Here is a 16,573-nt window from a genome sequence, read left to right as displayed (position 1 = left end):
CAGAAAAGGCAACCATGTATAGTCTAATTAATGGCATTACAAAACATGTTTATACTCTGTAAATTCAACTGTAGAGTTTTTTGTCACGTCAATAAGTAGAGATAAGAGATTACAGAAGATAACTCAGTATGAATGTTGTTTGTGAACCCTGTAGAGGAAGTCCCCCAAATAAAGGAATAAGATGTTAAATAATAGAGGCTGTGGCATGCTGTAGACTAAATGTGGAGGAGGGATCATGAGAGGAAAAAATAAGTCTGTTATTAGTCCAGATTAGATGGCCTGGTACACTTGCTTCAAGAATAATTTCTACTTTAAAATTCCTAGAAAAACAAAAAAAAACCCACTAAGAACACATATGCAGTATCCTGCTTCCTGAAAGCTGAACACAATACATAGAACAAATCTAATTTCATTACAATTTTATAAAAAAATCCTATAACACTAGCAAAAGCTGAACAACCAGGCTGGTCTTGCAGGCAAAGCATCAGTCTTGCATTCAATCCCTGGGCAATCACAGCAGGTTTACACTATTCACCAACCTCTACCTCAACTTGCAGAGCACTGCTGTAATGAAGCACTAACCCTGAGATAGCACTGGATACAAATAATAAAACATTATGATCAAAGTATCTAATTATGGAATTCTGTAATTAAAAGGAGAAGTATGCTGTAATGATAACAAATTAAGAAGTTAGCAGAAATGAATAAAAACATGCTTTTAATGTACAGAAGCAGAAATAATTTTGTCATGACTGTTGAAATAGTTCAAAACCAAGGAAGTGATTGTTTTTCAAAGAGAGAATATTAAAAGAAAAGTTCAACAATCTACAGTGTTTGGATGAATTTAAGCTTAAAAAACTCATCAAATACCTAAACAAAATTAAAAAAAAAAACCCAAACCCCAAGATGTCGGCTTACCACACCTTCAGAATTCAGAGGCAACAATGATTTATCTAAATTATTGTCCTCTTCCTTAACTGCATATGTGTTTGTGGATCAAGCATCTCCCAGTTCTCTTGCTGGAGCTACTAATCTGCCCAGTAAATTCCTGGAAACATCTTAAAATCTTTATGATTTATCACTTCATGACCCCAAAATTACTTGCAATAGATAATCTGAGAATCAGGAGTGGCTGCTCTGCTTTGATCCTCGATCTGAAAGATGCAAGTGCTACTGCCAGCCTAAGAATGAAATGCTAAAGCAGAACAAAGCCATTGCTTTTCTTCTAGAGATTACAGTATGACAGATCACAAAGCATTGCATGATGTTTAATTAATTTAACAATTCCTTGCAATATAGCACTAAGCTGTCACATAAAATGTGAATATGACACATTAGAGAAATAATTAAACAAATTATGCTAGAAATGTGAGAACAATTGTTTTCCTTGTGCTCATTCTGCTGCAAGCTGGAAAAAAAAGACCCAAACCCACAGAATATATAGATTGTTTGGAAAGAACATACCTATTAACTCCTTATTTCTGACATCTAAGGCCATGTTTCGTAAAGCTGTAGCAACTGCACATACCACCCGGTCATTGTCTATTCGAAGCAGTTCCACCAGGATTGGCAATCCTTTTTCTTTGCGGACAGCAGCACGGATATACACTGACCACTGTAAAGACACAGGGGAGAGCGTGAAGAAGAAAGTGAGAAATCCACTACAGAAAGCAAGGCATCTGAGGTTATAACAGATACAGAGTAATGGATAACAGAAGCATGTGAATGCAAACTCAAAAGAGGAGAAATAATTGCATTTATGATGCTAGGCAACCACTTGATTTGGCAATCTGCACTAATTTTTTATTGTGGCGGAGAAATTAAATGAGGAATTGACTTTACTCCTAGCACATCTGGTTACATTTTTACAGCTCAAGTCTGCAGACCACTTGCTTTGCATCAGTATTTCCTATGCAACATCTAATGGTGCTTGTTCACTGCTAAACCAACAAATTTTATATTATTGAATATGTTTTACAAAACATGTTCAAAAGGCCTAAGTATTTGTTATTACCATAAAAACATGAAAAATGCTGTTACAATTTCTCTTGTGATTTTCAACTTGTTCAGAAGGAAAAATGAGGACAACTACATATCTGGTTTTGATAGCTGTAGTGGTCCGAACTGGAAGACTATTGCATAGTGAGGAGTTAGAGATTCACATGAGAGCTGATCTGTGCTGTGCCATGGTGCATGATAAACCCAGAATCCTGTAAGCATCTCCCACTTGGCAGGTGGTCATGACACTACTGGCATGCCCTTGTCTTTATCTCAAAGCGAAGCACCATGTTCTCATGTGAACATTCTTTTTGTCTGACAGTAGAAATGATGAATAGAGTTGTTTACTTCTATGAAAATCCTCTAAGAGCTCTAAAGACTATCATGTCAGTGAACTTCTCCATGGATGGGATCTGTGCAGTGCACCGTGATTAGGAGATCCATCCAACAGTGCACAACTTGGGGTTCCCAGTATCTCAAGGGATGAAAGATTAACTATGCTATCCTCTTTTTCATTTCACTGTTAGCTCCAGAAATTGGCAAAAAAATGTAAACAAGGCCAAAACTGTGACCTTGTGGTTTTAAAATCTATGCATACTCCCAAATTTGGATGTTTGGACACCTACAGGATGGGCAGCACAGTCTGCTTCAAAACAAGCCATCTACTAGGCATATATTCCTTCCCTCATCCTGAACTCTTCTCTGAAATTTCCATAAAGTTCATGTTTGTCGTAGTTCAGCCCCGATCAGGACCAGACTACGCAGTCTCTCTCTCACTCCCCCCACACTCCGAGAGAACAGGGAGAGAAAATATAAGAAAAACGGCTCGAGGTTTGAGATAAGGACAGGGAGAAATCCTTAAAGTTACCGTCACGGGCAAAACAGACTCGACTTGGGGAAAACTATTCTTTATTACTACAAACAGCAGGATAATGAGACAGAGAACAAGATAACCTCCCCTCACCCCTCCCTCTTCCCAAGCTTAACATTATCTCTACTACCTTCCCCTCCCTAAGCGGCACAGGGGGGAAGAGGGAATGGGGGTTGCGGTGAGTTCATCATACGTTGTTTCACGCCGCTGCTTCATGGTTGGGGGAAGAACTCCTCACATTCCTCCCCTGCTCCGTTGTGGGGTCCCACCCCTACGCCACAGTCCTTCGCGGAACTGCTCCGGCATGGGTCATCTCTTCCATGGAGTTCAGTCCCTTCCGAACAGCTGTCCCAGCGGGCCCTCCACGGGCCACAGCCGCCTTCAGGCATCCACCTCCCCGGTGTGGGGTCCTTCACGGGCTCCAAGTGGATCTCTGCTCCTCTGTGGACCTCCATGGGCTGCAGGGGGACAACCTGCTCCACCATGGTCGTCACCACAGGCTGCAGGGGAATCTTGGCCAGGAGCCGCATTACTCCTCCCCCTCACTTCTGAACTGACCTTGATGTCTGCAGCCGTTCCTCACAACAGGCTGGTAGATGTCTCTCAGGATCTTTTTTACATCTTATTCACTTCTCATCTCCTCTCCACTTCTTACAGCCAGGCCGGACCGAGTCGGGCCCAGTCGGCCACCTGGCGAGAGGCCAGAGGGTGAGGCCTGCAAGGCCCATGAGGCCTGCGCCTCCCCCTCTGCGCCTCTGCCCCCACTCAGCTTCTTCACATCTTCTCTCCTCTCCTTTTTTTTCTGTTCTCTCCTTCTTAAATACGTTATCGCAGAGGCGTTATCACAGGACATTCTGCTACCAATCGGCTCGGCCTTGGCCAGCAGTGGGTCCGCCCTAGGCCCGGCCGAGTCCACTGAACAAAGGGGAGCGACTTCTCGCAGTTTCCTACAGAAGCTACTACCTTAGGCCCCCCCTCACTAAACAAAACCACGACAATGTTCATGCTCCTCATACTGATAGCTGAAAGGAATTTATTGAAGCAGAGCTCCTCCCTCCTTTAAGTGCTGTGCCATGGATGCTTATCCTGCCATCACATCCGAGAGGTGGAGACAAAGTTCTGGAAGCCCTTAGCCTTTGAAATATTTGAAATATTTCAGAAACTATGATGATAAGCCTTAGGATTTTCAGATCATGATGATCCTTTTCTTTTGATAAACCTTCCTTAAAGAACAGTTAGATCACACCTTGAAGAACAGTTACATTGCAATGGTATTCCTCCATAAAACAGAAAGAGGAAAAACAAATTCCACGAAATAAAGCATTAGAAAATGATAAGCATGCTCACTGTCAGCAGATCATGCTTAACCTCTGCATGTGGCTTCTACCTACCACAGCTGAAGTGCTTATTTGAAAAGCTAGCATCTGTTTATACTATAGACATGTACCCTCAACAGCAAAAGAAATAATATATTTTATGGTAACAACCAGAGATGCACAGACAGGGAAGGCCTGCATTGTTGCAATATGTGGAGTGCTAATTCATTCCAGGTGATGTCATTCAGGGGAAAACGGGAGTAAGGAAAATAAATCATTATTTAAAGAATATTATTTTATTATTTCTCCTCTGTAGTAACTATGCATAACAAAAGCCATCTGGTTGGACTTTGCTGTAGACAAAAGTGATAATGGTTATGATAAGCTTTCATGTCAGGAAAATGGGACACCGGGTTCTCAGCATCACTGAACACAGTAACCTAATATGTCTAAAACATACATGTGTCATCATTTTCTGCAGCAAAGCAAATAGCTCTTAAGTGAGAGAAGAAGTGGTAGCAGGATTCTTGATTGATCTTAGAATCATAGAATCATAGAATGGTTAGGATTGGAAGGGACCTTCAAAGGTCATCTAGTCCAACCCCACTGCAAGAAGCAGGGACATCCCCCACCAGATCAGGTTGTTCAGAGCCTCATCCAGCCTGGCCTTGAGTGTTTTCAGGGATGGGACATCCACTACCTCTCTGGGCAACCTGTTCCAGTGTTCTATAACTCGCATTGTAAAAAATTTTTTCCTAATTTCTAATCTAAATCTACCTCCCTCTATTTTAAAACCATTATCCCTTGTCCTATCACAACAGGCCCTACTGAACAGCCTCTCCCCACCTTTCTTGTAGGCCCCCTTGAGGTACTGGAAGACCGCTATCTGGTCTCCCTGGAGCCTCCTCTTCTCCAGGCTGAACAGCCCCAACTCCCTCAGCCTGTCCTCATAGGAAAGGTGCTCCATCCCTCTTATCATCTTCATGGCCCTCCTCTGGACCTTCTCCAACTGGTCCATGTCCTTCTTATGTTGGGGGCTCCAGAACTGGACACAATATTCCAGGTGGGGTCTCACCAGGGCAGAGTAGAGGGGGAGAATCACCTCCCTTGACCTGCTGGCCACGCTCCTCTTGATGCAGCCCAGGATGTGGTTGGCCTTCTGGGCCGCAAGGGCGCATTGCCTGCTCATGTTGAGCTTCTCATCCACCAGCACTCCCACTCCTATTCTATGCTTTCTCCTCTAGAACCAGTGTACAGAATGATCATCAGATAAAAAACTAAAACACATCTTAAAGATCAGTGAGTTTAATTGAAAGTATTTGCTGAATAATATTTTTGAGTCACCATCCCTGGAGGTATTCAAAGAATGTGCAGACGCAGCATTTCAGGACTTGGTTTAGTAGGCATGGTGGTGTTAGGCTCACGGTTGGACTTGTTGATCTTGGAGGTCTCTTCCAACTTTAAGATTCTATGATTTTATGATAACACCAAATTAATCTTTCTAAGCTTCCTCTTTTAATAAACATGTATTTACCTGCCAGCTAAACACACTCTCACCTGCAGCTGGGAGTACCCAAAGCAATAGCTCTTTGCACTTAAAACCACTGTATTTTCTACACCTCTCTCAGGGCAGGCCTCCGCTGTGTCTGCTGTGTTTACAGAGTGGCTGCTGGAGTGAGAGTTCATGGTAGCAGTGAGACTATTTTGAGAAAGCAGTGAACCTGTCTGGCTGAGATGAGAGGTCAAGCTAGTAGACAGTATATTGAAAGATGCTGTTCGTTGTGAAAGTACATCATAGATGTAGTGCCTCCAATATGGATTACATGGGGAATCAGTGGGGTGTTTTTTAAAAAAATCTTAAATCTGTTTATTGAATACCAGAGAGAATCTGAAATGATTTTATAGATTATTCACTATATTATAAAAAATCTCCATATTATAGCCTCAGTAAACAGTTTTCCTTTGAATTTTTTTTTAGTCAGTTACCAAGGGAAAACAAAAGCATTTGTTTTGGGAACCCAGGTTTACAACTAACTTCTTGGATTGTAGTATTTTCATCATCCATTCCAAAACAAAAGTCTAAAAGAAACAAATTAAGAAATGGATTTTTTTAACCCTAGGGAGAGCAGAAGACATTGTAAGAGAACCAGCAAAATAACACAGTATGAAAGAAAAATGTCAACCTCCTTACTGAATAAATGACATACAAGCCTTCAGCATCTGTAATGAACCAATTACTATGATCACAATAGCAAAAAACAGAGCTCCAAAGTTTTCATAGGGGAAAAATTCAGATATAACGTTTTGCAGATGCACATATGCACACACATACATAAAACAACTGGAGAAAGAGAGAAAAGTATGTACGAAACCTCTCCTCTCCCTTGTGCGTTCCTGAATGCCATCCGCTTTGGGAAAAGTTCACAGACTCCTCAGTGTGTGATTTGCTATCATTTCATCTGTGTTTTCAAGTTATGCACCTTCGGCAGAAAGATAGAAATGTCTATTCATTGTTTCAACAGTCTCCAGAGAACCTTCCATGTGGAAAGTGGAAAGAACTGCCTGTGTCTCTTTCTTTAAGCTGCCAATTAGGACAAGTCTCTGCAAGCAATTATGCTACGCTGTGTGGATTTCAGGAACGCTCAAATTGAGATGCCTCAAAATGGCTATTTTATTCTCGCAGAGAATGTAAAAATTGATTTGCTCTTGCGTATACTGATGATCCTTTTGTTTGCCTAAAGCCATCGCGAAACGCGCCTGAATTTCCACACTGCAGGTCAATTGCTAATATGAGCTTACTGAAGTATAAAAGGGAAGAGATGAAAAATCATAAAAAAAGAAAAGAGACAAAGGGTTTGTTGCCTAGGTAAACGAGGCAATCTGCCAATATACCTAATCATCCTGTTACTCCACAAATCAGTGGCAGTGTCAACGATCAAATAACTGTTCAGTTTGTAAAGAGAAAGGGCTCCTATGGGAACAGCAAACACTTTATAGGAAACAAGGAGCCAAAACATAAAATAAAATATTTATTCTGGCATGAGATTGCAGCTACAGTATCAGAGACAAGCACAGGAGCCTCAATCTGTTCATGAATACTCTTTACAGATAAATGAATTCAGGGGGCATAACTACTATATATCACTTTGAAGGTATCTAGTACATCTCTACGTCCACTTTCATTAGTAGTTCCCTTTTTCTTTTTGTCATGGTAATTAAGTAGAAAAATACAGTAAACTGGAAAATTATTTTTTTAGTTTGTCACAGTTATTTTTATAAAGGACCCTTTCCAGAGCTGAATACCTCTAGGCATTAAGATTACATTAGGCTGAAACTCAACAAAAGAGCAATTAATCCAGATAATTTGCTTTTCCAGAAAAATTGAAAAGCATTTAGCCAGTTAACTTCTTTTAATGTTTCATATGTTTTTTATTGTTCTCTTAAGAAGCATCATGACAGGAGACTGAAATAAAAAATGAGGACATTTCCATCAAAAAATGAAAAAGAAAAACGCCCACCAAAATAAACCCACAAAAAAACCCGCAAGGAATATCAACAATCGTATACACTTGATATTTTGAAGGGATTCACATTCCCACCACTGACATCAGTGTTATTGGAGTACCTCCAGAATATTTCACCATCATATACTTCAGTTTTGACTAGAATTTGCATTGTATTGGTACATTCAACCCTGTGACTCAAGTACTATTGAGATATTGAATACTAAGGGGAATTGCTGAGACATAAACTACAAAATTAAAGCCAAAACAGGACAGTAAGCATGACAAAACAAACTAAATCACTGAAAGAACCAGGAAGATTAGAGAGACTCAAAATTTGCAAGAAGAGGCTTAGAAAGGGGCTGTCTACTAACAGTAGTGGAACAATAGATCATGGAAGAGAACTGCATGTTGAATAATCAAAGATCAATAAGTAATCGAAGATCACTATTCCTCTTGGTCTGATCATACTCAATGTAATACATGCATCAGGAAAAAAAAAGACAATTTTTTTTTACATTCCGGTTAGAAAATTACAGATTTACTTTACTCAAATAACTCCACTGGGATTCCTGTGAAGTCACACAACTTGCCAGAGAGCAAGGCTCTGCAAACTTGGTTATCTTTTTGCAGTTTCTGCAGAGTGCAAACATTTTCCAGGGAGCTCTTGCTCCCTGACTGCAGTGTTTTGTTCTCAGAAGCGATCCCATCTGGTAGGCCACCCCATGATGTCTGGGTGTTTGCAGCAGCAGGTCTTGCTTCTTGAACACTGTCCTGTCCCTTGAATCTTGTCTTCCTTCCTTTAGAGCCAATACATTTCTCTGTATTAATTGACACTATCTCATCTATAGGTGGGATTCCACTGAGCTAAGAATTCCTGACAGAATAATGCACTGGTTATTTAAAAAGTTTGCCTTTGTTGATTAGGTGATGTGTTATAAGCAGTCTTCTCTATCCTATCACCTAAGAATTCATGATATTGGTATTTTGGAATAAATGAATGTGAGCCTTTTCAATGTAATCTGAAAGACCTCCTCCCAGAACAGCCCAATGAAGCTCCAAAGGCTTAATATGTAAATAACTAGAGTTATCAGAAAAGTCTGGCAAGGAACTCACAATATGTCCTTGCCTGATAGGAGGAAGATTGATAACCTAGATGGCTGCTGCTTTAGACAATAATTACCCATTATCTGCAAGTGTCTGGATGGTAAGGAGCTTGAAACTCTTTCCATACTACTCTTTGAAGTTGCTGCACTGACCTTGTGACTGAATCAGTCCCTTTTATGTTTTCAGTTTCCTTATCTAATAATTTACTTAATGGAACTCTTGCTCTCTTGAGACTCAGATTTCTCTAGGATGGAATTAAGAAAATAAATGTAGTTACTTGTCTAAGGAACAAAGACCAAGATCTCATCTAGCTCAGGCCGATAAGATCAGGCCAAGGACCCATAAACCCCATTCACATGGGTATTGTACCTCTTGGGGATCAAAGGCAGGGACATTCAGTTGTCTAACCAGAGAGTCTTATCATTCCCTGCTGAGTATGATCAAACATGTAAGTGAAAGGAAAGGAGGTAGAAAGAACTAGCCAAGGAATGCTATAGCCTCACACAGTTGGAAGACTTATACAGAGCAGCACTTGTTCCTGATGTTAAGGAGCCCAAAGAACTAACAGACACTCAGGAAAATGAAACTGGCCACCCTGTCATTAAGGCAGATGAGGGAAGTTTGTAAAGCCTGAAAAGCAACTGGGACAGAAGACTGGGCACACAGAATGGACTAACGAAGACCCAGAGCAGGTGTGCTGCCTGTTCTAATGTAAGCCATTACGTTGCCAACAGAAGCACAGCAGATCTTGTTTCCTGCTTTTAAAAGATACGTATTACCTATATAAGTTATGAGAGCATTTTAAAACAAAACAAGATCACATGAATGAAGAAACTATTTTTAAGGGTTTGACAAAACTAAAGAAACCCTACATGCGGTGACAACACTGCGTTTTTAATGACTTGTAATAGAAAATATAAAATTGTTGTTGCAGAGGCAATGGGAACAAACTGAAACACAGGAGATTTGCAGAACATCAGGAAATGCTTTTTTTGCTGTAAGGGTGATTGAGCACAGCTTGCCCAGAAAGGTTGTGGAGGCTCCATACTTGGAGACATTAAAAAAACCATCTACATATGGTCCCGGGCAACCGGCTCTGGGTGGCCCTCTTGAGCAGAGCACTGGACCAGATGACCTCCAGAGGTCCCTTCTGACCTCAGCCCTTCTGTGATTCTATGCGTTCACAGTAACAGGTATTGTAGAAATGTCTCTGGCAGATAAACTGACATCAGCCTAAATTTAGCTGTCAGATACATACAAGATAGACATAGTACTGTACAGATATCCCAGTATCTCCTTTCTTCCTGAGAGAGAAATTTTGTTCAGAAGGGACATAACCTTGGATTCTTGGCATTGTTAACTCTAGGACATTTTGCACATAACTTTTTACATGCTCAGTAGATTTCATGTATTAATAGCCTATTGACCAAGGTGAAAACTAAAAAGAACTTGCTACTTTTATTTCCACCATCTAAGGAAAAATATTGATGCCAGACTAATTATAAAAAGATCTATAGAGATTTCCTTTTACAGGATGAGTCTTGTAATTTTACACCTCGTAATTTTTTTAATCCAAGGTATTAAAATAATGATATGAGGCTGCAGAAAGGACTTCAAGTTTGAAGTGTGATAGCAAAAGAAATTTCTTAATAAGCAGGCAGATGTCCTCAGAATAGAGCTGAGTGAATCAGCACACCTATTTTTATTTGTGCATTTGTGCAAACTTGACAAAACCCAAATTAAGTGGCCAAGAAAACTAACAGAGCTCCCAATGGAAGTAGATACATAACGGGAAGCAGAGTCTCCACTGCTCCCAAAGGCCTGTCTCAAGCCTTACTTGCTCAGGAAATCTCCAGCTAAGCTTGATGAGTATTTGCCTAGATTTTAATTTTGTATTACTAAGTAGCTTCAAAATACAAGTTCATATTAAGTAAAATTGGAAAAAGTCTACTTTTGGAAAAAAATACATCTCAGACTGGCAATGAAAGCAACTAAAACCAAAACCAGTGGTCATACTTTTAATGCATTGCTCCTTCTGCCTGTAGGAAGTCTAGGATATAGTGAAATTTCCCTGGTTATGACTTGAAGGGAGAAAATATTTTGGCAAGCAATGAGCCTCCTCAAACAGAAATCTGCCCAGCCCAAGATAGCAGCTGAGTTCTGCAGAAAGGGGTAGGTGCCTGCACGTATGGCACTGACAACCTGAGCCCGGAGGCTGTCAGGTTGCATGCGTACTCAGATAGTGTACGGCTCATGATATCAGCTCCATCAGGAGAGGGTCATGCAGTGACCAACTGCTAGTACCACAGGCCACCGCATAAAGCAGTAGTCAGACTCTAAACAAAGTGGTATCCTGGCAGCGATGTGGAAAACTTTAATTTGTCAATTCTCCCCCAAAGGCTAACATATTTGACATATATATTGTTCCAGAAGGGCCATTCATATTTTGCATAAATGCTTTGAGTGAGTACATGGATTAAAAAGGAAAGATATGTGAGGATATGTATGTATTGCCATGGAAGAAACGGGTTTGCTTTCTTTAGATTTCAGTACCAGTGTCTTCCCTATCTAATGACACGGTGCAGAAGAGCGAGATGAACGAACTTCCATGCTCACCTGAAACAGCCTCTTCCAAAATGAGTTCTGCTTTGTATACAAGATGTTAATCTCTTCTTCAGAACCGGAATATACATCAAAGTCAAGATACACAGATGTGATCTATCCCAGGTTAAATCTTTGCATTGAAAAAATCCTTCCTCGCACTTCCGATCAGTATCCTGTTTTACTGGTAAACTTATGTTTGGATCTGCTAATGCATTTGTCACCAACATGCTTCTTTTTTGAGTCATTATAGATTGTTTCAGTTCTAATGATAATTGTACAGATCAAACATTGTATTAGTGGTTGTAAAAAAAAAAACAAGCGGACTTTGCGATGGGTAATACATGGCAAGACTTTGGTCCAGAGTGTTTTATCTTGAAATAGAAAAATTACATGCAAATACATGTATGTTACACTTCTTTTTTGTTAGTACTTGGCTTTAGATAGAATTCCTGCAACTGTAACAGTGCTAGCAATGTCCTGCAGATTAAGATTTATTACGTGCATGTGTTGATTTTATGTGTATGTATCAATGAGAAACTATATTGCCTGAAATAATTAAAACTTTCATCTGCTTTCAGCTATTAATCCTTAAAAATATGTACTGCTGCTTTCTTTCTGTGTTTGAAATTTTTGAAAGCAGTCTAGGGGATTGAGACACATACCATCTGTTAATTCTAGTGGCAGACATTTATCTAAAACCCCTGCACCATTTTTTATTTAAAAAAAAATTATCCAGGCTTCCTTTTAGCTGCTCATTTTCCCTTCATAACGGCATTGGCTAAGCACTGCCTGTGTTAGAAGTGTTACCTCTTAGTCACCAAAGAGGATTAGACAGCTTTATACCAGAGGAACCAAAAAGGTGAAACAGCTGGGAAGGAATTATGCAAGTATATCAACTACACTGTATTTTTTTCCAGAAGAGACTGTATCTTCAGAAGCATGTGAGCATGCCTGGTGCACTGACTGCCTCATGTATTCTGGGATTCCTCTGGAATTAAAAAAATGCTAATTGGAAAAAAAAATGCTTTTGCTATTAACATTAATAGCAATAGTATTTATTTTAATGCACTTTGCTCTTTTTCTCTTTCAGTCTATCATAAAGTTGTTCTCGAAAGATTTCAAATAAAAAAATTCTCATTCCTTACACAATTACAATTTCTTGGAGGAACTAAAAAAATGAAAATGTCCCTTAGGAGTAACCTCTTGTTTTAAGAATTCTCTATCTTTTATTTCAGTCATTTTATATCCTGAAGATTGCAGCAGTGGAAAAAAAAAAGAGGTCTAAAGGTGGAAACATCAATGCTTATGCAATCCCCAAAGAGGATTATTCTCCTCACAAAAACAGCTAGTATGAGATGTGAAATTAAGGATATTCATTCTGTGTCTGCACATCACTTGTAATGGAACTGGTGAATCTTCAGAAAAATAGAGCAACACAAGAACAACTGAGCTTTTCCCATGGTATCAGTGTGGATAGCATTAAACTTCAAATCAGTCTTTCTAACCCAGCACTTGTCGAAGAGCTCGGCGGAGCCTTCCTTCCTCTTGCCACCACATACTTCTGCCAACTAAGGGATGACAGATACACATTTATTAGAAACAGAGAAGGGGCGTCACTTGTATTTTATCACTCCTGTTAGTCCTGGCAAATACACATGCACCATTTTCTCATTTGGACCGGGGCTACACCCATTTCTAAATGAATAAAACACATTTATTGTGTTTCTTTGCCAGGACTACACAATCTGATGTGGTCTATAATAGAGTAATAAAAGTATAATGATTTTCAGGCACAGTGAAAATAGCACTTTGTAGGATAGAAATCACTGGACAGATACTTTTGTTACTCATTTCATATGTCAATGAATGCAATAGTCAAAGGCATTTTTTAAGGTTGGTGGGCTCAAAAAAAAAAAAATCACATGCCTCTGAAGATCTACTGAGTGTGCCAACTCAACTTCCAATAAAACTTTAAGGGAAAAAGTAAGTTATTAGCCTCATGGCTAACACTTCAAAATGAATACCTCATTGAATTGATATCTACATATCACACATCAATGCCCGAACGCTTAAAAACCAAACAGGATACTTTCTGAGACCTAACTTTGATAACTGCATTTCCCTATATATGCATGTTTTCATAGTAAATGTGAAAAATTCAGACTAAGAATTAACTTAAAATGAAAGCACTATCTTTAAACAATAGGACTAGATAGTTAGTACTTTCACCCAATCAAACCAGTTTACCATCAGGAAAGCGCCAAAGGGATTGCCCTAAAAAGTAAAATAGGCTCAACTGTTATCTTGAATTTTATTGATTTGTTCTAAGTTTAGAAATATTTTCAAAATCTAATAAATGAGTTCTTGAGTTTTTTCTTGATTCATTGCAAATAATACGAGACAGAAAAATGAATCTATTGATTGTAACTAAAAAGGAGGATAAGCTGGAATAGAGCACCTTGATTGAGCATTTCCTTGCTCATTGTACATATTTAATCATATTGTTGACACATTTTAATAATGTCTTATTTTATAAGAAAGCAGATGGTAAGATTACTTGTGTTGGTGTCACATCACTTATATCTTGCTCTGTTCTTGCCTGGTTTTTCTTAAAAGACTGAATGTCAGCCAGTTTCTGCAGTGACAAAACAATATGGTTTCATTTGATTGTCACAGATGATATTTTTGGCTCATTTTTCATGGCTCTGTCACCCCAGATTCACAAAGACGCTGCTTCTCTTCACTTTGATATTGGTTTTCAACAGCAGGTTTTCATACTTGACTTGACCAAGGTGATTTTCACTGCTGCATGCTGAGTTGTCCAATGCTATGACTACCTGTATCAGTTCAGAGGACTTAAAATACTATCTCAAATTTGACTGTAGATAATTCAGTGAAAACAGTGGGTTATTCCACTACCAGGAGCATTCAGATACATTTATATCAACAACTTACCGTCCTCTAGAGGGGTTTTCCAAACTGAAAAAAAAATACATATTAGGTTAATACTCCTACCTTCCAGCTCCCAGCAGCCAAATTCTGCAGTGCCCCTGCTGCCCCCTCCAGCGTGTCTGGATTTGAGCACTCAGAAAGAAGTGTGAGGTAGGGTTTGACTATTGAAGGGTGCCACAGCATCTGGATTCCTTTGGGTGGTTCTGCACAGTCTGGGAGAGGTCCTACGCCATCCCACTGTTGGAAAGTACAAATCAGATTGTCAGGAAGGAACAGTGAAATACTTGACAGTTCCCTCAGTTGAAGCTATAACATCTATGATGTCTGCTTATGTGAATGCACCTGCCCGCAAGCAGCCATTCTCAATTTCAATTTCAGGATATCATGTGATTCTTCATAGAAAGGCTCAGGAGTGACAAGTCTTCTCCAACAGCTCAACTTCTGGCTTCTCACTGGGCAAGTTCTGGAGGGGTTCAGCCATACAGCCAGCCAGCCGTATGGTCTGAGACTCCAATGTAGTAGGCAGAACCATCTCACAAAACAGACTCTTCTTCTCATCACATACAGAGTTTTGCCACGAAAATAACCCTAGTCTGATATCCAAAGTGGGTAATATTAACACCGGGACAACAAGCAGGTTACTGCACAAAACCCACTCCTATGAGAAACAAACTTTACTGAGGGATAGCAGTGACTGGGCTCTCCAACGGAATGCACAATCCTTGCACCTAAGCATGAAACATCTTAAAAAGAAGGTACTTCAAGGACTTCTAACACTTTTTTTAAAAAAAAAGAAAGATGTGGAATGCACTTTTAATAATGTTTTAAATGTGATTTTATCTATATATGTAATGTATATATTTTTATTTGCTTTGAACAGATAAAGGGATTTAGAAAATTCATAGCCTTAATACCAGTGTTAAAAACAAGTCCCAACGTTTTATACAATCTCTTTTCTAACACCTCTGAGATGTACAGATTGCACGATATGACACAAAGTAAACCTTTTAACACCGTGGGTTAGAGCTTACTGTGATTATGTAGATAAAAAATGTGTATCATAACATTAAACATCTACTAGACATTCAAAGAAAGCAAAGGCCAAATTAACTCCTTGTTTAGATCTGCAACAGTTAATTTTCCTAGCTGATTTAATTAGTTACAAATTACAAAACACAATGATACTTGCACTGGGAAAAGACTTAGATTCTCTTATTTTCAGGAAGCATCAATCATCATTTTATTTAAGCTAACTTTAAAAATCTACATATAATTTAAGGGACAATCAATCAAGTCTTATCTAATAACAACTAATACAGCTTAATTTTAGCACAGTTTTACTAGATTACTGACAATAAGAATCCTGAACACTATTTTTTTTTCCTAAATTAAAGCAGAAAAAACCACCAAAATGGGAAGATAGCCATTTAATCCACATGAGCAGTTACTCAAAACCAGAAAGCTGCTCAGATATGAAACTCACTGCCCTGGACAGAAGTTACCATCGTTTAAAAGAACCGGCACAGCAATAACTAGTGGTGGTTGAGAAACTACAGGAAAACTGCTTTCTGGAGAAACAATTCCTTCCAATGACACTACACTAAGGCTGTGCCTTTGAATTTTTTTTCACACATTTCTTCCTTTAAACCAATAGGTTGATTTCACTGTATGTGACTCAGTTCTTTTTTCTTCATATAAATCACCATCCTTGCCAGAAATGACTTCTCATCAGCTCATAAAAACTACATAAAAGCCTGCTTTTTATTTTAACTCTCAGAATTCACTCATTTGCGCTGTTAGAATTTTTTGGAAAGCAAATGAGAAATGTGTCTTGCAGGTCACATCTGACCTCATAGAAGGCTTGGGCTTTGTACCTTAGTAAGCCCACTAATGAACAACTTGTGTTGTCCAAGGGCACAAATTCAGGTCTTCATCCATCTCATTCCAATTTGCATGAATTATGGACACATTATGCAACTGAACAGTGTTTGCACAGGGTACTTATATTATTTCAGGGACAAAGTATACATAATGTAGCAAATGTATCAGATGGACCAAATACATTTTTGGTACACATGTGTAGATATAATTTTTTTTTTAAACTCAGGTATTTATAATCCAAAAGGCTGCTGAAAATCAGCTCATATAAAGAGGTGTATATATATTCATGCTGTGCACTAGAAATGATACCTGCAGATAAATTAATATTTAATGTGGTTTTG

The 16,573-nt window shown here is 39.1% G+C and overlaps 1 protein-coding gene across 9 annotated transcripts in view; it reads right to left on the bottom strand.

Moving 5' to 3' along the window:
- Positions 1–16,573, bottom strand: part of CTNND2 (catenin delta 2) — a 676,745-nt gene that overhangs the window by 73,862 nt on the left and 586,310 nt on the right. For all 9 annotated transcript variants that reach the window (XM_086740367.1, XM_086740369.1, XM_086740370.1 and 6 more), the window contains 2 exons: positions 14,415–14,588; positions 1,465–1,615 (listed from right to left, as the gene is read on the bottom strand). In XM_086740367.1, the coding sequence (XP_086596493.1) occupies positions 1,465–1,615; positions 14,415–14,588 (325 nt within the window). The remainder of the gene's footprint in view (positions 1–1,464; positions 1,616–14,414; positions 14,589–16,573) is intronic.

Source organism: Chlamydotis macqueenii, chromosome 2, assembly GCF_036417535.1.
Source record: "Chlamydotis macqueenii isolate bChlMac1 chromosome 2, bChlMac1.mat, whole genome shotgun sequence".
In the NCBI taxonomy this organism is placed as follows: Eukaryota; Metazoa; Chordata; class Aves; order Otidiformes; family Otididae; genus Chlamydotis; species Chlamydotis macqueenii.
Note: the sequence above shows the minus strand (reverse complement) of the source record. Positions and strands in the feature narration are given on the sequence as shown.